The sequence below is a fragment of the Microtus oregoni genome, unplaced genomic scaffold (genome assembly GCF_018167655.1).
Source record: "Microtus oregoni isolate MIOR12 unplaced genomic scaffold, Mior012 000008F_ref0000371, whole genome shotgun sequence".
In the NCBI taxonomy this organism is placed as follows: Eukaryota; Metazoa; Chordata; class Mammalia; order Rodentia; family Cricetidae; genus Microtus; species Microtus oregoni.
Window position 1 is genome coordinate 35439392 of NW_024543067.1, and position 26149 is coordinate 35465540.

Genomic DNA, 26149 nt, shown 5'->3' on the forward strand with positions numbered 1-26149 from the left:
TTGTCTAGGGGTGTCCTGTGGAGTGTGCTGGCAGGTGATCCTATCTACATCTGTTGGAATGTTAAGTATTTCCTTTGGATGGTCTGTTTTTGGGTGTGCTCAGGTAATCTCAGTTTGTGGTCCACCCTGCAACCAGGCAATTGCTTCAGGGTAAACTACTGAGACTCAGGTCTCCATTAAGCTTATCATGGCTAGGCCCAACACTGGCAGATGATAGTGGTGGGAAGAACTTTCTTTGAGTGGTCTGTTTCTATTAAGCCTATCATGGCTGGCTCCTACAATATACTATAATCAATTATTTTCTTAATGTAAATTTGTATCAGTGAAAAACAACTAACATTAAATATTAAGCCTACTTAAACGATTTGTCTAACAACCCCATTACTGATGCTGTAACCCTATGATACGCAACACTGGAGCTGGCCAAAATAAAATCTTTAGAGCTTCTCATCCATTTCTTATTATTTATGATTAATTTCTATGATCTACTATAGCAGATATCTGTGGCTAAAATAAAAATTGGTACCACCTTTTAGAAATCAATTGGCAATATATATATATAGTCTTTAAAAACTTAGAAGCATTTAAAAGGCTTATGCCCTTTACACAGTATTAATTACTTCCTAGCGGAATAGAAAAAAAAAATCAACAAACAATAAGTTCCTTATTGATGGGCATAATTAAATTGGTGAGTGTAGGAGCCAGCCATGATAAACTAAGTAGAAACAGACCACCCAAAGGAAGTTCTTTACTTCCAACCATTATCACCTTCCAGAGTAGGACTCACATTGATAAGTTTAAGGGAGGTGTGAGTCTCAGCAGTTTACCCTGAAGCAATACCTGGTTGCAAGAAGAACCACAAACTGAGATTACCCGAGCACCACCCAAGAATAGACCATCCAACGGAAATGCCTAACGTTCCAGCAGACTCACCAGGACATCCCGTCAGCCAATCAGGGGACTTGAACCTCAGAAACCCCTCACCTCACCTTTCCTACTATAAAAACCCAACTTTAACTGAGCTCTCTCCGGATATTCCAATACAGAGAGACTGAGTTTGTAAACTTGCGTAAAATAAAGGCTCTTTGCTTTTACATATAGGACTTGGTCTCCTTGTTGGTTTTTGAGGGACTTCGGGGATTTGGGCATAACAGTGAGATTATAGAACGTGTAAATGACAGAATTCAGCAAACATCCATCATTCCTAAAAATGACTTAGCAATGACATAAAATGGAAATCATCTTAGGTTAAAGGAATACATAACTTTATTTATGTTGAAGTAATACATAAGCTTGATATCTCTAGGTATTAAAAGGCTGTGGAAAAATGAGAAGTCTTATTGGGATGTAAGCAGGTCTCCATTAATAATAAACTTGGGCTCGTCGGGAAAGTACACATCCTTTTGCTGTATCTCATCAACGGTGTTTGCTATTTCATAAGTGCCCTATTGAAAGTATCTGCTCAGGATGACATTGCTTGCATGTTATCTATTAATGATTGTGCTTTGTACAATGGACTTGAAATTTTACTGTATGAGACCGACTGATGGACCGCTAAGTGGCAGCTAATGTGAAATAGCATCTTAGAATTGTGACGGACTGCGGCTGCGCAGATCCGGACCAGAGACCGGTTAAGGTGGCTGTCCTCGCCCTCCTCACTCACCCTCTGCCGAGAGAGCGTCTGCAGGGAGGATCGGGCACGCCGCCGCCTCAGGCAACGAACTGCGCAGCACACACCACCGCCCCCGGGAGGATGCGGGACACAAAAGGAGCGAGGCTCGCCGGGACTTCCGCTTCCGGCCCCGGGTGTCTCATCTATAACTGTCCGATTCCACCCCCACTGCGCTCTCCCGCTGAGTCCGGCGGGGAATCTACCGACCAGGGCTTGGCTCGGGCCCAGCTTCTCGACTCTTCTGCGCCTGTGCAACCCGAACGTTCGCGAAAATTCCTGAAGCGGCACCGGCGGCTACCGGAAGCCAGCGCCGTCCTCTGCTGTAGGTAGTGCCGGCGATTGGCGTGGTGGTTTCCTCTTAGTCCCAGCCGTGTGGGTTTCACCTGGGAGACGGAATGGCGCTTCTGTGTTACAACCGCGGCTGCGGCCAGCGTTTCGACCCGGAGACTAATGCGGACGGTAAGGAGGACCCTGGCCCCGAGCCTGCCCACCGCTCGCCTGCCCGGTCTCGACCTCCCGCGGCTCCGGGAGCCTCCACGTGTCTCCCACGCCTAGGGCTGGCCGCTGCTGTCTCGGGTGCCCCTCATCCCTCACCGGGGACCCCCTGCACCTCCTCAGTTCCAGGGCTAACGTGACCCGGTTTACGCTTTGTCACTGCCTTGATTCCTGGGCGCGGGAGGGCCGGGGAAGTGGGCAATAGACCGGTCTCGCATTGGACTTCTGGTCGCATTTTGAGTGCTAGTAAGAAGCGTATCGTCGCTCGTTCAGCCCACCTCTCCTATTTACTTGTCTTCTGAAGAACTGTGCTTGGTTGCGGAAATGACTCTCAACACATCCGTCTCACAGTAGGAACATTTTCGGTATAGTTTTGCTGGGGCCTGCAGTTTTAAAGCACACCGACCAGCATTAGATGAGCCCCAGTGATGCTCCAAAAGCCGGTGTGCTCTAATTAAGAATGTGCAGTGAAAGCAAAGCACCTATCGTGCGTGAACCCAGAGGTGTGAGTCTCGTTATTGAGTGGGAGAATTATGCAGATTACTAGACTGTTGTGGAAAGTGGCAACTCTTGTTTCAGATTTACCTGGCATGTATAGTATGCCTTTTATGTGCACGGTATTGAACTGACACTTCGTTACGTAATTTGACTACCCTGTGAAGTGTCTCGCTTCAGACCGGAGTTCCGCGTTGTGAGAAGAGGTTAAAACCAGTACCTTAATTAGAGGTCTTTTTCACGTTTGCGGTGTTTGAAATATTTATCTTGGTTTCCATGTAAACTGATGAGTTCTTTGTAAATAAGAGTGGTACAGGATTTAAAAGGAAAGATGAAGCCACGCTACAAGCACTTGTTAAACTGCTGTGGTTATGTGCACGTTTTACTTTAATACTGAATACACTGCTGCTTTATAGGTAGCATGGGGCAATATTTTTAGGGTACTAGATTCTGGTCCAAAGTTCAGGAGTTGTGCCAACTTGTTACTGAAAGTTAGTCTAACCATGTGTGGAATGGTGTATTACATAGAAAAGGTAAAAAACAAACAAACAAACAAACAAACAAACACAAAAACCAGGCTAGGAAAGCCACACGAGTAAATCATCAATTTCGGGCTATTAACAGCATCACCTACCTACAGCAGGGAACTCCAGTCACCTGGAGAGAAATGTGTTCACTTTAGCAAAGTGGAAATTGTTTTAGAAACTAGGGATAAATGTCAAGTAAATTGGTTGAATGAATGGCAGTTGATAACACTGGATTTAAGAGAAAGTTTTTTGGAATGGGAATAATTTGATCTTTTACGTTGAAATTATAAATTAAACTGTTTATGTTGAAGGTGCCCGTGTGGTCTGTGTTCTCAGGGAGTGCAGTGATGAGGTCGTATTTGTAAGAAGCTGTAAGGCTGTACGCAGTCTTCCCTTTTATAATAGTGTAGTATAATTTCCACGTTTATTGACTTATTTCATTCCTTTAGTTTTATCTTTGTTTCTTTTGTTTTGCCTCGCATTCAAAAATTAGCCTCTTTTCAAGATGATAGGACGTTTTGGTTTGTGATTCAAGTACATGTTAAAAAGAAATATGGATCATAGCTTACATGTGTTAAGTACTCTAAAGGAGACACGCCTTTGCAAACAGCACAGCAGCTACGAGTGACAAGTGAAGATTTCAGCTAAGCCTAGTGTAAAAAGGCCTTCAACATAGTCACTAGTCTGCTGTAAGTATGAATTTCAGCAATGCTGGTAAGCCTGAGAAATGCTAGAGGAGGTTCTTCTGCCCATCTAATGTCATTTCCTTCGAAAGCAGTGATTTTTACAGTTAATTCAATGCTGTAACCTGTTGTCCAGCTGTATTTATACATTGTATACTTTATGGTAGTGATTGCACATTAAATAAAATGATCTGCTATTCCCTCTCAACTTCATATCTTTGTGCATGCACATTTCCATGCCCAGCTTCCTTCTTCTAACTCTGCAGTATGTAACTAGTAACCTCTTCCTAATCTGTGGGTTCTCGGTGTTCCATTCCATTACCTAGTACTTTGTATGCATAACCAGCACTTAGTAAAGAAGTAATAGGAGATAATAGTAGAGGGTAGAGAGATTTAAGGGCAATACAGGGAATCAGATTGTTGGGAAGCCGGGGCAGGATGGGAGAATTCAACTTAGAAGTTTGAGTCAAGTAAGAAAATTACAGAGGAATATAAGTGTCGTTCTCTAACATCATGGTGTACTGCATTCTCAGGTAATGTGTGTTTATTACGAATAAAATACTCCACATTGATAGAGGTAATAAACGTATTTTGTATACAAGTTAAATAAGTTAAAATTTCTGTGATATGGAAAAGAGTCCAGAAATATAAAATGATCAATAGCAACCATGAAATATATTATAGAACTGAACTCTGGCTTGTATTTAGGAATTACTTGTTAAGAATGCTAATGTAGCAATTAGGTATTTCTGCAGTGATTAAAATGTTGAGTTAATTTTTTTCATAATATCTTTTTAGAGAAGCTTGGGCAATTTTTATGGATCAGTTTATAAGTATACTTAAATTTGATATTGTTGCCCGGTGGTGGTGTCACACACCTTTAATCCCAGCACTTGGGAGGCAGAGGCAGGCAGATCTTTGTGAGTTCGAGACCAGCTTGGTCTACAAGAGCTAGTTCCAGGACAGGCTCTAAAGCCACAGAGAAACCCTGTCTCAAAAAACCAAAAAAAAAAAAAAAAAAGAAAGAAAGAAAGAAATTCTTTTGAAAAGATAATTGAGAACAAAAGATGGGAAGGAGAGCTGTGAAATTCTGTGCTCTAGATATAACGTGACTGTTTCGTACATGTAGTTGTACATGTGGTTGCCTGCACAAGACTGCCCAATACAACATCCTCTAGTTAAAATATTCCAGCCCACAGGGAGAAGGAAAGTCTGTGCTTCCCCCAAGCTAAGCTGGGAAGCTGTAGGCAGGTGATGGCAGCTGGGACAGGAATGACTTTTCTTCAGGGGAGTGGCTATAGACAGCACTGGTTGGACTCAGTGACTCAGTGTGTGTGAAGTTCTGGGGAAAGGAGAGGGAGGTGAGTAGGTGGGGTAGCAAGTGAGGAGGGTGGATACGACTGAGATAATTTGCGCACATGTATGAAATTCTTAGAGAATAAAAAGAGATATTGCCAGAATCATTAGGACTTCAAGTTTAGTAGTAAAGAAGTTTTCTTACAAAAGATGGAAGAATGCTAGAGTGGTGGTTCTCAGCGTGTGGGTCACAACCCCTTTAAGGATCAAATGGTCCTTTAACAGAATCTCCTAAGACCATTGGAAAACAGATGTTTACATTATGTTATGAAGTAGCAATGAACTAATTTAATGGTTGGGGGAGTCACCACAGTATGAGGAACTGTATTCCTTATGTTCACAGCATAAGGAAGGTTGAACCACTGCCACAGAGTATTCCCGTGTGTTATTCTTGAACAGTTCTGTATTTTGTCCCTGTATCATACTCTTAGAGATTTAATACAAAAAACTTAATGAAGTGCTAAGAGTAATTTGCCTGCTTTTGGAAAAACGATCGAACCCTTAAGCACCCTAAGGAGGGATATATAAACTTGTAATTGATAAACAGCTGTTGTTTCCTTTCTCTGTTTTGACCAGATGCTTGCACGTACCACCCAGGTGTACCTGTATTTCATGATGCCCTGAAGGTAGGAACAAGTTACTTTTCAGTTTCTTTATACTTGCAAGATAAAATTAAAGATAGAATTTTTTTTCCTGCTTCAGCTTGTCAGTTTTTCTTAATGACCATTTGAGGGTGCTTTAAGCATAGTCTTTAAAGACAGAAGAGAGTAGACAGTAATATTTCCTCATTATAGTTATTTACATTCCGACTCTTTTTTCTAATGATTTATTCCCTTCCTATGTTCCAAGTTAAATAAAAGCAGTTATACTGCTTGGTCTTTAGTTTGTCAGTGTTTGCTAATAAGAAAGGCTTCGTCTGAATGGTTTGGTTTTTGATTTTTTCCGAAACAAGGTTTCTCCATAGCTTTGGAGCCTATTCTGGAACTAGATCTTGTAGACCAGGCAAGCCTTGAACTCACACAGATCCGCCTGCCTCTGCCTCCCAAGTAAGGGGATTAAAGGCGTGTGCCACCGCCTCCTGGCTCTCCTCTGAGTATTCTATTGGTTGTTTCAGATGTTTAATGCTTCTACAAGTGTTTTACTGGAAAAGTCATACTGTATTTTCTCCTTTATTTCCTTGGTGAGCTGAAGAATCAGAGAAATAGTACAGTGGTGGTTTTTTTTGTTTGTATTTGCTTTGTTTTGACAAGGTTTTTGATGTCTTTTTAAAAATTCATGACTAATATGAGGTGTGCAAGTTCTCAGTAACATACATTTTTAGAGAAAGATAAACTTAATTTTGTAAGCATAAGGCTACTTATAATCTTTCCTTGAATATTAACATTACAGAACTTTTCTCTCAATATTCCTCTTATTGTTGTTAATATAAATTTACTCATTTCATTAAGTAGAAAACTAGTGGCTTTATATCAGACCTTGTATTACCTGAAATTTATTGGGTCTTGCAATCCAAGATTTATAATACGTAGTGTAGAATACAGACAGACAACGAGAGTCTGGAGAATGATTGACAGTGCCATCACTCATCCAAGCATGACACCTAAATTTGGATCCCCAACACATACATAAAATCAAAGTGAAGGGCTTGTCTTTAACCCAGGTCAGGGAAAAGCAGGTCCTTGGCCTTTCTGTCTAGCTAGTCTAGATGAATTATCAAGCTCCAGGTTTTATAAGAGACCTTGTCTCAAAAAGTTAGGTGGAGAGCAGAGGACCCTAGATGTTGACTTCTGGCCTCTAGCGCCCCCCCCCCACACACACACATTCATACAATGAACAGAGCTAATAAAAACCAACACAACTATAGAAATGAGAGTAATACAAACACTTCAGTTTAGGAATGGTTTGATGCTATCTGTAGAGCACATACATACAGAATATGCCAAAGAATCACTAGACTAGAGTTGACAATTTGAGGACACAAACAGATGTACTTCAGGAACAAAAAATGAGAAACATCCCTATGGTTAGGAAATAGGAGAAAGTAGTAAGAGGATAAGGAACAGCAATCAAGAAACAGTCCTTTTCCAAAAAAGAGAAATACACCTTCATAATCGGTTTCAACACACATAAAGACTGTTAACGAAGCTAAAAAGATCAGAGCAGGAGCTGGACAAAGGACCCTCTCCAACAGTGTTTTCCTCACACAGAACTGAGCAGATAACACAAACTTAGCTGCTTGCACCTTGTTTACATGTTTCCATGTACCAGTTAAATGCTAAGTTTCCGTCACACTCTCTCTCTCTCTCATGCACACACACACAATTAAATTTGTTGAATAGTATCAGTACTCTTTAAATGCTGTAAGAGTACGGTAATTGGTTCATGTGCATCTTAATCTAAAGTTCACAAGAAAAGGAAAAACAGTAAATTATAGAATATTTAATTTTTCTTTTTTAAGAACTGGAAAGATAACCTGATAGTGCGTATAATGTTATAAAAAACAAAATTCACTACCAAAACTTCTATGCCTTAAGCTGTCCCACAAGAACTTAATATGAATTTGGGGCCACAAGGATATTGTATTTCTATTTCCTTATTTCCTACTACATTAGAATTAAAATCAATAACTAAAAGCCACCTTCAGTAAGCTGTTTATGGTAAAGTACCTGGTTTTGGGGTAAAATGATTAAAATTAGACCCCTTCCTCAGTGGTATAACACCAGACAAAAAAAAAGATGGAGGCCAGCAGAAAAGTCAGACAAGCTTTTAATGAAACCAGAGTAGAATGAAAGAATCAATAGTACATCTTATAGGTGGTGGTGAGGCAAGCAGTGGAAGGAGAGAGTATCAGAACCGGGGCCTCTGTTCTTTGTTCCTGTTGGCTTTTATTGAGGGTTGAAAAAGAATCAGGATGATAAAGGCTTCTAAAGACCAAAGCAGTCAATTTTCTGGCTAGCCAAGGAGGAATTGTTGAGCCTTATTGTCATTGGTTTAACTTTCTAGTCACTTAAGGACTGCTCTTATTACCCAAAACCCAAGATGTCTGTTTGACATGGTAGACCAATAAAATCATTTATCACTATGAGCATGTTTAACTCTGGGTAAGATAAAAGCTGCCCCGCTGATTAATTCATTATAAACATTCTGCCCTGGCTCATTTTTAACTTGGTGGGCAGAAGAGGGCATTATAACAGGTGACATCTGTCTCCTTTCCAGGTTTTATAAACTCCCTGCTTGAATCCCAAAGAGTCATTTGACAGTTGATTAAAACCTTACTTACTTCAGTTGCTTTTGTCTGCTCCGCTTCTCGCTGAAAGGTTAGTTTAACTGTTTAGAAACGACAGTACTATAATTGTTACTTAATAGGCTCCCCTCATGTTAATGACCTTATTTGTCAGATCCTTTAAATACATGAATTAAAGAGTGGTTGTTGGAATTGAATTTGGCACCAGGGAAGAATTCCAGTGAGTTAATCCGTAATCCAGTAGATGATGTTTAAAAACTTTTTTCTAAAGGTCAAATAGTATTCATAAACAAATCAAAAGCTTCTGATTTTCTGTTTTAAATAGTTAGTGATTATTTAAAAAGTCATGTGATTGGGAAGCACCTTAAGAAAACTGAACTCATGCTGGGCGGTGGTGGCGCACACCTTTAATCCCAGCACTCGGGAGGCAGAGGCAGGCGGATCTCTGAGTTAGAGGCCAGGCTGGTCTACAAGAGCTAGTTCCAGGAAAGGAACCAAAAGCTACGGAGAAACCCTGTCTCGAAAATCAAAAAAGAAAACTGAATTCATGTATGTTTGTATGTGTATGTGTCAGGATTCAAGGAAGAAGAGCAGCACAGTTTTAAGGGTCTGCTTGCTTATTTTTACTTGTTTTATAGGGTTGGTCCTGCTGTAAGAGAAGAACAACTGATTTTTCTGACTTTTTAAGCATTGTAGTAAGTACTAATTTATTCTTTTTATATTTCTCAAAGGACATCCTCCTAGAAACTCCAGATGGAGCAGTCCAATCACTGCTATCCACTAACTCAGCTATCTGGTCACGCCAAACTTTACAAAGGGGATTCATCTCTTCCATAGCCTCTAAAAATCCTTTGTTTGCCTTGGAGAATAGGATTTTATGTTAACTACAAACCATGCATACCATATATACATAAATATATTTTACATTCTTGATTTTGGTAGTCCTGAAAAGGAGGAAGTCACAGGCAGGCAATGATAAAGCATATTTTTAATTAGAGGCAGTAAAAAGAAACCAACGGGATGGTTCATTGTTTTATATGGCACCAAGGAAGAAAGCTGTTTCTATATTATAGATGAGAAAAATGAGTTGTAAAAGATTATTCAAGCTAAGACATATTTCAGTTTAATAGGAAAGTTGAAGCCTAGATTGAGATGTTAGATTGAGAGTCTTGTTTTAAGGCAGGGTCTCACAAAACCCAAGTATTAGTGAGGATGACCTTGAACTCCTGAACTTCCAGCTTCCGAATCCAAATGCTGAGATTACAGCTGAAACTACACCAGGCTTAGCGGTATTGGAGGTCACACTCAGAGCTGCATGCTAGACAAGCACTCTACCGACTGAGACTGCAGACTGTGGCCTTTTTGAATAGGCTTTGGCATATATACATAATTTGCTTCTTAAAGCACCCAAAATACAAACATACATAATACATAAAGTAGGTGAAAGCATAACTGTTCATCTGTATCTTTTACTGACAGGGATGTACAAAAGGTAGGCATAATAGTGAGAAGCCACCTGAACCAGTCAAGCCTGAAGTCAAGACTACAGAGAAGAAAGAGCTGTCTGAATTAAAACCCAAATTTCAGGAACACATCATTCAAGCCCCTAAACCAGTAGAAGCAATAAAAAGGCCAAGGTATACTCTATACAGCTGTTTGTATTTGTAAGACTATGATAATGGCATTTACCAGTGGTAATTCTTTCTAACATTGTATATAAAGGCTTTTCTAATGAGGCCACTGTATGTGTTTTTCTTTTGGCAATAATCCTGTCATTTTTGAGGGCATGCCCACAACTGGGAAGTTGTATGTCTTCATTTTCTGGTGTATCTTTCCCATGTGGCATGGTGGAATTCAGTAAAAGAATTGTCCGTTTATACAGTTAGTTTAAATTGAAGGGCCACAGAGGCCTAAAGTAAAGGCCACTTACTTGTGCTTTCAGGTTGAATATGAATTAGTTACTCTCATTAGTACTTGGAGAGTTTTATTTTATTTGATTTGTGATAGCCTGCCTGTCAAAATACTTTAAGAATAGCTTTTGCCTCAGTTTGAAGTAGAATTAGATTGTTTATAATCTCCTTCTGTTCAAACAAGACTATATTCTAAAAGACATTAATGGGTTTACTTGTGTAACACAAGAGCCTCAAACTGCACTTAAATAGTGGTTGTTTTAGAACTTGAACTACAAAATGTAAACTCAGGATTTGGGCTCCAGATACGTCTCTCAGATGAGTTCTTTTTCAATACAAGCCTGAGAAATCATTGAAATCAATTGAAGCTTTTATTCACGCTGTAAATTTACAATCTTCCTTTTCTTTATTATACTTAAATAAATTTATAGACTTACGAATATAGCACAAGAATCCTAAGTTTCAATGTTTGTTTGCTCATTAATATTTTGAAGTATAGGCTATAGTTCAAGATCTGAATGCTTTTATTCCACCTGCATTATTAATTCAGTCTTAGTAGACTGTCAAACACAAGCCTAGGCCATTAAAAAAAGTACTGGAAAAAGACAAGAATTCTGTTATACTATAGGTTGTGTTTTAATCTGTTACATCACAGTAGAGCTTCCTAGAATATAATAATAGTATGAGTTAATACCATTTTTTAAATGATGGACTTCAGATTTATGTTCTACTTAGGAGGCTATGAAAAAAATTAAATGTATTTTTTTTAGTCTGTATGGGTATGTTTTGCCTGCATGTGTATCTGAGCACTTCCATTCCTGGTACCTATAGAGAACATCTGATTCTCCTGGAACCAGAGTTAGACCTCTTGATCCCAATCTTTTGAAAGAACACTATGTTCTCCTAATCAGTGAGGTAGCTGTCCATCACTTAAACGTTTTATTTAAATCCATTTGATACATGAGTTAAATTGTTTCACTGTACTTTATTAATGTTTCCCAGTTTATAATTGTGGATGCAGAGCGAATTACCTATGATATATTTTATTGCTATATTTATTAATAGTCTTAATATTCACTTATTGTCAGACTTGGAAATTATATATAAAAATCTTAACCGTTATGAAATATTAAAAGATGGTTGTGATTTACACTGTCATAAAATTGTATCTAAATTTGGAAGTCTGTATGTCATTTCTCCACATAAAGTTAATTGACTCTAATACAGATAAGTATGCTTTCACTTAGTGCTTAAGAATTTGTGCTCAGAGTTTACATTCCTAGTCTTACTCCCTATAACTCCACTGTGTAGTAGTGTCTTTTAATGCTAGCAGTGTCTTTAATATTTGAAACTTAATTTCTTAATAGAAGAATCATTTTATTAAAAGTTAAAATATTGATAAATGTTTATAAGATACTTTTTAAGGAATAACTTAACAAATATTTAATGGCTCATGGAAGATTTTTAAGGTCGTCAATATTAAGTACAAAGAAATACTTTGGTCTATTGATGATAATATACCTTCAAAATTCTCCAGCCCAGATGAGCCAATGACAAACTTGGAATTAAAAATATCTGCTTCCCTAAAACAAGCACTTGATAAACTTAAACTGTCGTCAGGGAATGAAGAAGATAAGAAAGGTAAGTCCCTGTTTTTTTGTTTTTCACAATGTTCTTCTGTGTAAGTAAGAGGTAGCTGTAGAGCACTGAGTGTGTGGAACTGTAGCACACTGTAGGGAAGAACTTACTTCATTCCCAGATGCTGATGGCACCATGAAAGAGCATTCAGTTCATCGATTATGTCCGTGTGCAAGCTTAGCACCCCTTAATTCCTTTATCAACGAAATTTCTTCAATAAATGAAATGGTTTTTGCACATCCTATAAAATCTATTTTCTTATCCATTGACCTCTGCTTACTATTAAGGGGCAAAAATACCTTCCGTGATTTCTGCTGTATAGAGCTTTAAAAGCCACAGAGAAACCCTGTCTCGAAAAAAAAAAAAAAAGAGCTTTAAAATTGGATAAGCTCTGCATTATAGAATGAAAACATATCATTTGGGGGCATATACGCAAAACTAGATGTCCGGCTTTTTGTTTGTTTTGTTTGGAGAGAATTGTCCGGTAGCTGTCTTGGATATTGCTTTGTGATTGAGCGTATCTTAGAACTCATAGCCCTCTTGCCTCAGCCTTCAAAGTGCTAGAATGTACAGCACCAGATCAGCTGGGCTGTGGGTTTCTTTTTCTCTATTTCTTTTTCTTTAAATCTTACTTATTTTATAGAAAGATTATTTTTTAATACTAATACAACTGTGGGGTTCTATTTTAATATTGTAATTTTAGATTTTATTCCTTTGTTTTAAAAGAACATAGTTATGAAACTTTGTGTTACCTTTTTTTCCATTGCAGAAGAAGACAGTGATGAAATTAAGATTGGGACTTCTTGTAAAAATGGAGGGTGTTCAAAGGTATATATTATAAAACGTTGGATTTATGGAGTAAAATTTTAACATGGACGCAAAGGGCTCTGAATCACTCTAAAGGTAGCAAACACCTGGATGCTAGTTAAATGTTGGGTACTTTGTTGAACACTAGGACTATAAATACAGTAGAGATTTTCTAAGAGGAACATCTGGTAGAATTATGGGAATAAATCTAATTTAATTGACAATTACTAAGCACTTGATATATGCTAGACATTGGTTCAGGGGCTGGAGACAATAGTATCACACAAAAACCTGAGGAGTGAATATATTATGTGAGCAAGAGAACAGACTAGACCATTGAATAATTAATTCAGACACACCTGAAGTAAATTTAATAAACAATTTACTAAACAATTTAATAAACAAAGAGCAACTACAGAGGTTCCAGTCAGGGGCTACTTAAATAAGATTTGTTGGTGAAGATCTTTCTGATGCGGTACTAGGTTGGAATTGGGGGGAGGAGGACTAAACCTGGGAGTAGAACCATCCCTAGAGGGAGCAGGTCGAGAGGCTTTAGATCTGTGCTACTCAGTGCATGCAAGATCCCAGGGCTTGGGCAATAATTGAAAGCCGTGGTTAAGGAAGTAGTATACTTTGAATACTTGTATCTTCAAGAATATGGGTAATTAGTGAATTTAGGGTCACAGCCTAAGCCCCAAGAAGCCAAGTTCAGACACCCATCTTTGATAAGCCAATTTTTAAATAGATAAATTAATCTGAGAAAAACAGGAAAGGCTTTTTTCTAATACATGTGATCACATTGGGAAGAGGGACAAAGATCCAGCCCTCTCTCTCTCTCTCACACACACACACACACACACACACACACACACCCCGCCACCAGTCCATTTTGTGTAAGAGATGGCTTAAATAGAGGCCTAGAGGTATGTATAACTAAGCGGTCCCTGTTGGGAGCAGCCCTTTGTTCATTCTGGCTACTCAGACCCAAAATAATCACTCAGAAACCATATTATTTGCAGTACTGCTTGGCCAATAGCTTAAGCATATTGCTAGTTAGCTCCTACATCTAGAATTAACCTATTTCCATTATTTTATATTTAACCGCGAGGGTCGTGGCCTACCAGCAAGGTTCCAGATGGCAGGTCACATCTTTCCCCTCTGGTGGCTACATGGCGTCTCCGTGATTCCCCCTACTCTGTCTTCCTCTATCTGCTTGGAACTCCTGCCTTGCCATATTCTGCTAAGTCACTGGCCAAAACAGATTTATTCATTAATCAATAAAAGCTACACATAAACAGAAGGACTTCCTACACCAGGTCCCAATCAAGGTCTGGTTCCACCAACCATAAACTCATCATGGTGTGGCTTTTCCATTTGACTGGCACAGAATTTAGGCCTTCTCTTCCAGCATGATATTCCTGTGGGTAATTTCTTTTTTGGGGTCCATTGTTTAAGTAGTCTATTAGTTAAAATAAGGGACACAAGTGTCTGAAACAATTAAGAGCAGTAACTGCTCCTTCTTACAGCCTAGGCTTGATTCTAACCATGTATATGGCAGTTCACAGCCATGTGCAACTCTAGGTCAAGGGGGTCCATTACCTCTTTTGTCCTCCCTGGGCTCCAGGCACACATTTGGTGCATAGACATGATTGGGCAAAATACTCATGCTGATAAAATAATGAAATAACAATAAAAGTGGTATCTTTATTGTTGCCGGACCAGTTAGAGTTAAGAGTGAAGATGGGATGTCAGCAGGTTTGTTTTCCTTCTATGATGTTTGAGATTCCCTTGCTTACTAAAAGTGGAATGGAAACAGAAGTAGAGCCTCATATGTATAAGGTAGAAGTTGTAAGTAAAAGGGGGTAATTTTTTTTTTCATTTTCAATTTTATTACTTTTTTAAAATTTCATTCAATTTAATTTGGTAGTATTCTTTTCATATTCCCAAGCCTTTCCAAATCCTCCCTACTCACCCAACTTCATGTTCTTTTTCTCTCTCTCAAGAAATAAATAAATCACCGAAACATAACTGAAAGTGCACACATATAAAAACTGAAATCTGGCCGGGCGGTGGTGGCTCACGCCTTTAATCCCAACACTCGGGAGGCAGAGGCAGGCGGATCTCTGTGAGTTCGAGACCAGCCTGGTCTACAAGAGCTAGTTCCAGGACAGGCTCCAAAACCACAGAGAAACCCTGTCTCGAAAAAAAAAAAAAAACAAAAAAAAAAAACTGAAATCTGTTTTGTTTTGGTCAGCTCCTCATGAGCGTGAAGCCTGTCCTGGAGCATGGTTAGATTTTTTCCCCCCTTTCTCATCAGTTGCCAGTTGCAAACTGCTTCTTGGTTAGGTATGCCCACTTTCTCTTCTCCGTGCTGGAGTTTTTCTTATCCCCCCCTTCAAGTCTTGTGCATGCTGTCGCGGTCTCTGTTCGTATGTACATAAGTTCTATCTGGAGCACGCTGTTTCATTGGAGTCATCCACCACTTCTGGCTCGTTGAATCTACTTTGTAGATTCCTGAGCCTTGAATATTCAGACATCCCATTTATGGCTGGGTGCTCCAAGCTTTCGCATTGTTTACCTACTGTCAAATTGTCTGTTAGTTACCATCAACCACAAGAAGCTTCTCTGATCTATGGTTAGCAATATGTATTTCCCTGTGTTGTACATTTAGCAGAGAAGTAGTAGTTTTCCCCCAGAGCACATGGTCTACCTGTCTAGCCTCGGGTTCTGGCCTCATTAATAGTTTGAGGTGTGGATTGAATCTTCTGGAGTGGGCCTTGAATCCAGTCAAAGGGCAATTTGTTATGCCCTCATATTCATGCTACCATTGCACCAGTCTCCAGTCTCACTGGCAGTTTGCCGTTAGAGCTCACAGGGTTCATAGTTGGGTGCTGTTGGTAGAGAGTAGGAAAGGCAGTACAGGTGGCAGAGTCCGAGCGGAAATTCAACTCAATAAAAGTATCAACAATGGAGTGAGGGAGGTATATCTAACAAAACTGATTGCAGTAATACAGAGAAAATAATGGGAATGTCATAATACTGTTTCCTTATGTAGGTTGAAATTAAGAGATAACCAAATTTAAGTGCCTTTAGTGGTGAGAAATTAAATTTTTAGGTTATAGAGGATTTAAGAAATTTTTAATCTATTTCATTGAAATAGTGAAATTTGTTAGAACTTGTTCACGAACAAACTTAAACTTGATGACTTTCAAAATGAAGCCGGCAGTATCTTCAGCTTTTTCACACGCTCCCCTGAAAAGATTATCTTTATCTGTCAGCACGTATCTTGCTCTCTTTGTCCTCTTTCTTAATCTTTCATTTGGGTTTGTTAGGTTTGTTTTAGGGAATATAACCATAATCTTGCCCTTTTTGGTGCTTTGTGAATGTCATTGTTGAGCATGTGCTACAATTGATAATTGTGATAATTGATTTTTCCTTCCCACTGTTTTTTTTTTTAAATAACACTGACCTTAAACACTTCAGTGTGTGACATACTAGAAATGGGATTAGATGTATGTGTTCATTTTCAGCAGATACGTAGACATAGGAGATTTCAAAAGGTTGCATATTTTATATGCTTGTCAGTACTGATGAATTGGATCCACATTGGCTCCCTTTGTCGTATCAGTGTTTTATAGTTCAGCTCTTCTGATAGAGCATACAGTCTTCTTACTTTGTGTTTCCTTGACCTCGGCGGTGTTGAGTGCCCACTGACGTGCCTACTACTGCTCAGGTCTTTCCTCTCTGACCACATGCCCGTGATCTCTCTGCTAGCCTTTCTTGTCATCCTTTCCCTAGCAGTCTTGTAGGAACTATTCATATCTCTTAGCTCCAGGTCTCTTGTCAGAGGTATTTCATTTGATTTCCACTGGGCTGATGATACCATTGATAAACAAAGAGACTTTCTTTCAGTTTTCATGAAATGGAAGTTTTCCTGTTTTTTTTTTCCTTTGTTGACAGTGTTCTACTTTATTTAAGAAGTACTTGTTTGTAACATGATGGGCCGGCTTGTTAGGGTTAATGTCCCACCCGGTACCCGACAGCTGGCAAGCCCTAAAGAAATCACACAAAGTCTACATTAGGTTATAAACTGATTGGCCCATTAGCTCAGTCTTCTTATTAGCTCTGGTACCTTATATTAACCCATTATTCTTATCTATGTTAGCCATGTGGCTCAGTACCTTTTTCAGTGGGGCATGTCACATGTTGCTTCTTCGATGGTCTGGGCGAAAATGGGCTTCCTCCTTCCCAGAATTCTCCTGTTCTCATTGCCCCGCCTCTGTTTCCTGTCTGGTTGACCCACCTATACTTCCTGCCTGGCCAATCACCGTTTATTTAAAACATGATTGACAGAATACAGACAATTCTCCTGCACAACTTGTTCTGAGCTACATTTTCTCATGCAGGGGTACTTTATGTGAAACACAGAGTATGGTGGAAAATATGAGAGTTTTTTTAAATAAAGGACATTCAAGGAGCATTTGCTAGTCCTTGAGTGAGTTTAAACGAGTTAGTCTTTTGAGTTTGACCAGATTTTGCGATAACTTCAGAGGTAGAAAGGACAGATGTACTGATTCAGATTTGGAGGACTGGATGCATTTGGTGCCATTGGATAAGATAAGAAAAGAGACATTTAGGTGGCAGTAATGATAAGTTCAGATTCTAATATACTGGAATTTATGTACTTAAGGTGATAAACACCTAGTACTTTGGACCTACAGAAAAGAAACACAAAATCTTGGTCTTCTCTACTTTAGTTAATATGATTATAAAATTAGAGAACATACTATCAGCTACATCCATGTTTTATTAACATAACTTTTTGTGAATTCATCTGTAGAGCCTTCATGTACAGCAGCAGTGGGGCCCGGATCTTCCAGACAAACCATGGATGTTTATATAGGTCTGCAGCTCATTTTACCATTTGTAGGGATAAGATATCACCATTTCCTGAAACTTCCAGAATTGCTTTTTAGATTTTCCATATTAATTAGTGATGCCCACACAGAGTATACTAAACACATAAATCATACTCTGTTTTGGGAAGAGTGTAAGTCCCTTGATTCCAACACATTTCTGTAAATTTAAATATTTGGACTTAGTTCATTGTAACCTCATGCCTAAAAGCCTTAAAGCCTCTTATTTAGTAAGTTGGCTACCTTTCTGATTTCTTTCTTTGCAGGAATCTATAGTTTATTTATGTTCAAAAGAGAGGCATTTTCCATTTCTGGATGAATTTACCAGTATTATAGCTGCTGTTATTTAAGTATTTTCTAAAGGCCTTATAGGTAACGAGTACTACAGATAGGTGTAAGATGCAAGTGTGAGATGAACAGCTAATTTTTTCTCTTTGTCTTTGTTTTTTAGACATACCAGGGTCTACAGAGTCTAGACGAAGTCTGTGTGTATCATTCTGGAGTACCTATTTTCCATGAGGGGTAACTTATGTATTTCTAATAAAAATTTATAGTAGTAATTCAAAATATTAAACTTTTATATCTTTAAACATTGCCATTCAGTTTTTGGAAAAATTTTACCTACATTGCCATTTAATCCTTATAATCTAAGAAAAGGGCAGAGGCAGTTGCCTTCATAATTTTTAAGTAATCATTGTAATTTTTCAGTGTGTTCTTATTTAGACTTTGGTTGTGTGCATTGCCTCTACCTTAAGGTACTCAGGCCTTAGCCTCCTGCAGAGAGCACTTAGAGGCATGACCTACCGAGTGGCCTGAATTGCTTTTCTTAAAAGACTGTCATTCATTTTTAGGACATTGGAATTTTTGGCCATGGGGCGTGGAAAGCCCATGCTTTTCCATAACTCTCAATTTTGAGTTTGTCTCTATACTGTGTTTCCAAATGCTTCGGATGCCTGGAGATATGTAATTTTCAGTTACCTGTGCAGGGTTTTATCTCAAGTTAGTAGTAGTGGTTTTCCGTTCTTTGAGATTGTTCATCATGTGTGGAAGCGCTAGTTTCTACTTTGTTCCTTGGTCTTTAGTGGGTTGTTGAAGTGTGGCTATTACAGTATTCATTCATATCACTTTTGGTAGCTTCATGAAGGAATTAGGCTGTACATTCTCAGAACCTAGACTTGGAATTTGTGATTATAGATTTATTCAAAAGCTAAGTTAATAAAATAAATGTCACCCTGGTTTTTAAATAATTAGTTTTCCTAGTATGTATCCATTTTAACTGTTCACTAATAAATACTTGCAAGATATTTAAAGTTGGAGTATTTATTTCTTAATTACATCTGTTTTAATGATAACTTTAATCCATTGTCTGATTTAAAGGATGAAATATTGGAGCTGTTGTAGAAGAAAAACCTCAGATTTTAATACATTCTTAGCCCAGGAGGGCTGCACGAAAGGGAAACATGTGTGGACTAAAAAAGATGCGGTAAGTCACCTTTCAGGCTCACATACTGACCTGTGATCATCCAAGCCATGTTTAAAAGATCTGAAATTAACATGTGTTTATAGCATAAAACTAGCTTTCTTACAAGGTAAGTAAAGCATTGGCATATGTACAAAGTAGTGCATCTCAATCTCCCAACAAAATAACCCTGTGTGTATTGATGCAGGTATGTGAGTTTTTAGAAATACTTTAAACCTACTAAAATTGGAAAATGCTTGTCTTATTAAAATTAGTTTCACAGGGGCTAGAGAGTTGGCTCCGTGGGTAAGAGCACTTGTTGTTCTTTCAAAGGATTGAGATTCAGTTCCCATCCCATCATCCAGAGACTCACCATTAGACACCATACATGCATGTGGTACACAGACATACATGCAAGGAAAGCCTTCACACACACAAAGTAAATCTAAAAATGTATTAGAAAAAATTAGGTTCACAGCCTTTCCTACTTTGAAAATTGTCTCATAAAAGCAATTTATTAATTTAATGTTACTAAACCAATAGTTAGCCCTCTACTTCTTTTTTTGCTCACAAAATCAATTCCACCATACATACGGTCCCTCCATCTAGTGTTCACAGTGGGATTTCTTTGAATGCCTCTGCGTGCTCTGGAGAAGTTTATCACGGAGGAGAGAGTTGAAGTGCATCAGCTCCTATCAAAGTATTTTAGGGCTGTGAACATAATTACCTTAATCTCTTAAGTTGAGAAAATAAAACCAGTTTGTTGCTACATAAAGATTTGTATGCCAGATCTTATTATTTTAATAGCATGATTAATCCAAACAAATTTTTGTGCGGTGCTGACATTGGTAACTTTAGGAACCTTTCTGGTTCATAAAACTTCTATGTTTTAACTCAAGGATGAACTTTCAGGCTAGACATGTGTTCAGTCTTTGGTATGTCATTGTTGTCATTTTGAATCATAGATTACTTACCATAAAACTTGCAGAAATATTTTATTAGCAGAAAATGGGGTATGCTTGTATATTTTCTCTGAAATCAAAACCTTAAATACTTTCAAAAAATAAATTGTATGCTTCACTTTTTGTTTAAAAGTTAAGAGTGTATTTCTAGGTGAAATGTAACTATTTTTTCTTTTAAATAAAAGTGTTTGATTTGTTTTTGAAATGAATTGATAATATAGTAAAGCACTAGGAATAATAGTCATTTCCAGACTCGCAGTCAACAGATGATTTCTGCAAACTGTGACATTTTCTGCATGCTAATATGAAAGGACAAGGTAATTTAATAATCATAGGTATAGTTATTAGTTGACAGTGTGTGTGTTCATGCATACATGGTATGATGGTTCTGTGTTTGGTGTCTTCCTGTGTCACCACTGTGTTTGATGAAATACGGGGTTCTGTCTGAGCCTAGAGCTCATCATTCCAGCTGTGGAATCTTGTGATTAACCTTCTGGCACTAGGATTACAGAATCATGCTACCATATATGATTTTTTTTTATGTTGATGTTCCAAACTCAGCCCCTCATACTTGCAAAGCAGGCTTGGTACTGAGCTAAGTCCCCAGCCCTAATAACACCCAAACTTCTTCATCTGTACAAAATAAACTCAAGGTTCTCAGACTTTCAAGTCTTGTGTTGTCTTGTTTATCTTACCAAACAAATTCCTTTCTCATTTCTGTCTTCAAAGAATGATTCTGTGACACAACTTAATGGACAATAGGATGTGAATGGAATAAAGTTTAGTAAGGCTTGTGAAATTGTCTCCTAAGTGAACAGTAACTATATAGCCCTAAAGGAGAAAAGCCAAACTGGAGAAATGAGGGTGTTCTCACATCATAAACTTGTTAAGATATATGTATCATAGTTTATTGTTTAAACCTCTTGGTGGAATCTTTAGATGTGTTACCCCGAAGCATCAAGTACTTCATTGTGCATAGTGAATTTTCCTCTATTAGCTGAGCGAGTTCTTTTAAAAAAGTTGTGTTGTGTCTTAAGATCACAAGGTTTGTATTACATTACAGGGGAAGAAAGTTGTACCATGTAGACATGACTGGCATCAGACTGGCGGTGAAGTTACCATCTCAGTGTATGCTAAGAATTCACTGCCAGAGCTCAGCCAGGTGGAGGCAAACAGTACACTGGTGAGTCTATGAACTGACTGAGTAAAATTACCCTTAACGCATTATTTGTTTATATTTTCTCAGAGTTCTTAGCTCTGATCAGAAAACTAATGACTTTTATAGAAGCAGTATTTTAAGTGAAAAATCAGTGTTTCTGCGTGTTTCTAAAGTTTGTTCTTCAGAACATTGTGTTCTGAAATTTTCTAAAATATGTAGTATCTTAGAAGAATCACAAAATACAGGTTTTTCAGTATGAACCTTTCAGTTAATTTTTTTATTCTCATACTCATTTTCTTAAAGGAAGCAGGAAGTTGGGGAGCCACCATTGACATTTTCTCATGGCTTAAGTAATGTCCGTCTTGTCTTTGTAATCGGTGCTTGGTTTCACAAACCTTCACTCTGATCAGTTATCATTCTTGACTGGATGTGATTCACTGTTTTACTGCAGGCTTAGTGTGTTTTAAGGCCTGGTTTTCAATATCTACCACCAAAAAATAACAATTTATCTATTTCAGTTAAATGTTCACATTGTATTTGAAGGAGAGAAGGAATTTCATCAAAATGTGAAACTGTGGGGCGTAAGTATTATGAATCCACTTATTTATTTTCCCTGATAATGAAAAAAATTAGAATGAATACTCATGGAAAGTTGATGAATAAAACCTTAATGTGTCTTTTAAGATACTTAAATTGCATAAAAAATGGCTCCAGAGGCTTGATTTTTGTCATTAGAATAAGCAAGATGTGTTTTTCTGAGACCAATAAAAGCACCAAGTTAATGTTTACTCTTGATGTGTTGTAGGTGATTGATGTTAAACGAAGTTATGTAACTATGACTGCAACCAAGATTGAGATCACTATGAGAAAGGCAGAGCCCATGCAATGGGCTAGTCTTGAACTGCCCACAACCAAAAAGCAGGAAAAACAAAAAGAAGAAATTGCAGATTGATTGGAAGAGAAGCAGAAAACTCTTGTCTGATTTAGAGTTCTCAATGTGTGTGGTGAAGTAGTAGCTTGCTGCTGTAACCTTTTTGTTGTTTTTTAATCTGCCATTTTAGGGTTATCATGAGTTTCTTTAAAGCCAAAGTCTCTTGATTTTTTTGTGCCTCTATCTTTCTTTTGAGTTCCATATTAAGACTCCAAGTCTCCTCAATAGTAAAAACATAGTTGTTACCCCACACACAAAGGGAGGAAAAAAACTCATAAGTATGATTGTAGTATTTCTTAGTAAAAATTATTATAAGCAGAGAAATAAAAGGATTTTTTTCTTATATTACCGTTACCCTTAGAACGGTAGAAAGGTGTAATATAAAAAATTTAATTGGCCTTTTCATGAACTTTGTTACTGTAATAAAGTTTTATTTCCCCTATGAGGTGGTTACTTCGGTAGTGCTAACCCTAAAGCAGTATAGTCACTGTCTCTGTGTACTGCTCACAGAATTCGTTTGCAGTTCGTTTAATTTCAGAGTTACACCGATATCTATAGTTCTTGTCAAGCAATATAATTTAAGACTATAGGAAATAAAATTAAGTTTATAGAAGCATCAATTTGGTTAAAATTTATCATTTCATAAGAGTAAGCAATAATGTTTTGAAAATCTTTTTAATTATTTAAAGGTGTTTTTATGATGTTTTGACTAAATTTTATTAAATTTCTAGTCTAAATCTCTTAGAGATTATCTCTGTCTCCCAGATGAAAACTGTATCTGTAAAATTGTGACTGTGTAGCTTTGTTGAGATGTGTTAAGGTATGTGTGAGGCTTGACTCTGCAATGCCTCTGAGAGCTTGTTTTGAGTTCCCAATTTACGGCTCTGTTTTGAAGGCTGTGGAACTTTTTGGATGTTGGGCCTGGTTGGGTTCTCTAGGAGTGAGTCTTTAAGGATTATACACCCCTGCTGTCAGGGCATGGAGCCACCTCTGTCCCGCGCTCTCAGTGCTGCCTCCCAGCCATTGTATGTAAACTGTATCCTCTGAAACTGCGAGCCAAAATAAACCTTTGCTCCTTTGATTGTTTGTGTCGTGTGCTGTGGTCAAGGCGACAAGAACAAAGTATGCAGTACTGAACAAGTAGGACAGCTGCGTGTTCTGTGTTAGTGTAGCTGCTTGATTCTTTGGAATTTTTCTAAGGGTGCCACAAAGAGGTTGACAAGTTTACCAGTACAATACTGATTTTATGTTATACCTCATTTCTATTAATTGTATATGACACAGAACATTTATATTTATGCCAATTACAGCCGTTAATGAATAGGTTACTTTTTGAGGCACAGCTCAAGGGGAAACCTGTTATATGAAGGTTAGAACTCTAGTAAATTGGTGCCTTAAACTGGTATAAATCAAAATGAAAGTTAAAGGTGTTTACGTTGGTATTAATGGAATTCTTACAAAGAAAGTATGAGTATAGTCAAAATATTATCTTAGTTAATAAAGAATCTGGGTGGGCACTGGAGAGAGCTCCCTTAACAGCACTGGCTGTTGGGTTGATTCCCTGCACCCATATGGCAACTTATATACTCAAGGAACTCTACTTCAGTTACTGGTCCCTCTTCTGGACTCTGTGGGCACCAGGCAAGTATGTTGTTCACATTAGATACAGCCAACTGTATGCAACATTCTGTCTATCTAGTTCTGTCAACAAGTGTAAAGACACAAATCTAGTCTTTAAGCTCTACGGATACGAGGGCGTGCTCACATTTTTTGGCAATGAAAAACTGGGATCCAGGCTGGGCGGTGGTGGCGCACGCCTTTAATCCCAGCACTTGGGAGGCAGAAGCAGGTGGATCTCTGTGAGTTCGAGACCAGCCTGGTCTACAGAGCTAGTTCCAGGACAGGCTCCAAAGCCACAGAGAAACCCTGTCTCGAAAAACCAAAAGAAAAGAAAAACTGGGATCCAAATATTGTCTCTAAGTTTTTAGTTAGACATGAATTCATTTAGAAAAGTGATCTTACTTTCTGTCTGAGGGAAGAGGTTGAATCAGTTTGATTCAAAATATTAATTACACTTATCGCTTCCTTACTGAGCCTGTTTTCCCTTGAATAGTAGCTTGTCTGTTGAGGTGGTACTGTTGAAGCAAATGATGTTTCCTAACCTCAGACCTGGTTGCACAGCACTGTTTTCATTTTTAGTACATTGTGCGGTGGTTACATTTGTGACCATTTAATTGTTATTTCCTTCCAGAACCTCTGTGTGTCACTCAGATAAAAATTAAATGAAATCGCATTATAAACTCTATGTTAAAGTAACAGTATTTACTCTATGTTAAAGTAACAGTATTTTTAAAGAAGAATGTCAATTTATTAAGAAAGGTTAAGGAAATGCTTGTTAGCTCAAAGATATTATTTCTGTTACATACATGCATTTTTATTACGGCATCAAAGCAGCCAAACCTAGATATATTTTATACATGTTGTAACTCATTGTAGCATGGGAACGTAAATGTTGTTTTTCTTGCCTAGTTTTGCTTGCACAAAGGAATTAATATCCTAAATTGGCCTGTCTTTTCTAACCGCTTATTTTGAAATAACTTTAGGTTGCCAAGCTTATGAAACTAGTACAGGAGTTATGGTTAGTATGTCATCTCCCCATGTTAAAATTTACATAAAAAACACTTTACAGAAGTAAGGCATTAACCTTTACATAATTTAAAATAGAATGATTAATTTTAACCTTTCTAGTGGAATTCTTAAAGGGAAATTTTTGGAGTCTGTCTTATAATGTAAGCCAGTAATGTAAACAAAATATGAATTGAAATCAGCTGTTTATAGGCTGACTGTACATTTACAGAACTATAGTCAGTGCACTGGTTGAGCTTTGCCATTGTATCTTGTGCTGGGGACTTTGTCTTTACATAGATCTTGTTTGATTTTCTTATCAGTTCATCAGAATGAAGAGAACTATTAAAAGATTCTTGCAGATATTTTGAGTTCTGAGTTACTGCTTCTAACGCTTTTCTTAAAATGATTCTCTGGGAACGGGAGAAATAGTGTGCGGTGGTTAAGAGCACTTCAACTCCGGAGGAGCTGAGTTCACTTGCCAGCACCCATTGTGGGTAGTTTATAACCTGTAATTTCAACTCCAGTGGATCTGTTGCCCTCTTCTGGCATCTGTGATGAGCACCCACAAACACGCAGAATGAAAGAATGAATAAGATTACTCTGAAAATTGCGTGTTGTATACACCCATAGTAAACTTTAAAAACTCTTAAAGATACTTGAGTATATATTGTTTTAGTTTTTTGGGTTTTTTTTTTTTTTGCTTTTGTTTTTTTAACTCTAGGGTTTTGCAGATTATCTTATTTGACTTTAATCTATAGTAATTTATCCAGTAATGCTCATGGCTTTATTCTAAAATATGAGCTATTAAGTTCAGCTTGTTATTTTGAGGTTTTTATTGGCATGTCTGATTTCTTTCGTCGGTGGAAGGTCATGTTTTTCCCTGATTGCTTGTCTCTTGATCTTACAACTACATTTTATCCCGCCTGCATGGGCCTTTTAATCAATGCTAGATGCCTGTGCCCTTGGACGTGTAGCATTCATTATCCCTAAAACATCTAGCTTGCCAAGTTTCTCTGTATGAACTTTGTGCTTTGTTTTTGATTTTTTTTGTGTGTGTCATTCTTAGATGTATGGAATTTCTTCAAGAATAGGTTTACAAAGACTATTTTCATGGATGGTCTTTAGACATTTTTAGGTCACTTAAAGATTTTGTATCAAAATAGCTTTAGTTGTTACTCCTTTTCCACTAAGCAGATATCCTATTGAAGTAATTAAATTATATAATTATCTTTTTAAAAAAGATTTTCCTAATTAGTCTAATGATTAA

General features: G+C 37.8%; 1 protein-coding gene across 1 annotated transcript; it reads left to right on the forward strand.

The window, feature by feature from the left end:
• Window positions 1-1835: 1835 nt before the first annotated feature.
• Window positions 1836-25242, forward strand: Chordc1 (cysteine and histidine rich domain containing 1). The gene is made up of 11 exons (XM_041657413.1): window positions 1836-2131; window positions 5805-5854; window positions 9111-9167; window positions 9952-10109; window positions 11920-12023; window positions 12790-12848; window positions 18195-18265; window positions 19121-19226; window positions 21228-21347; window positions 21842-21904; window positions 22129-25242. The coding sequence occupies exons 1-11, from the start codon at window positions 2068-2070 to the stop codon at window positions 22273-22275; spliced, it is 999 nt and encodes a 332-aa protein (XP_041513347.1). The 5' UTR covers window positions 1836-2067; the 3' UTR covers window positions 22276-25242.
• The last annotated feature ends 907 nt before the right edge of the window (window positions 25243-26149 follow it).

What these genes read in the sequence shown, in the direction of transcription:
- Chordc1 (XM_041657413.1), top strand. Translation starts at nt 2,068, where the DNA reads ATGGCGCTTCTGTGTTACAACCGCGGCTGCGGCCAGCGTTTCGACCCG. An exon ending in CTGACTTTTTAAGCATTGTA is followed by an intron (nt 9,168 to 9,951) that starts GTAAGTACTAAT and finishes TTTTACTGACAG; the next exon opens with GGATGTACAAAAGGTAGGCA. An exon ending in GTACCTATTTTCCATGAGGG is followed by an intron (nt 18,266 to 19,120) that starts GTAACTTATGTA and finishes TCTGATTTAAAG; the next exon opens with GATGAAATATTGGAGCTGTT.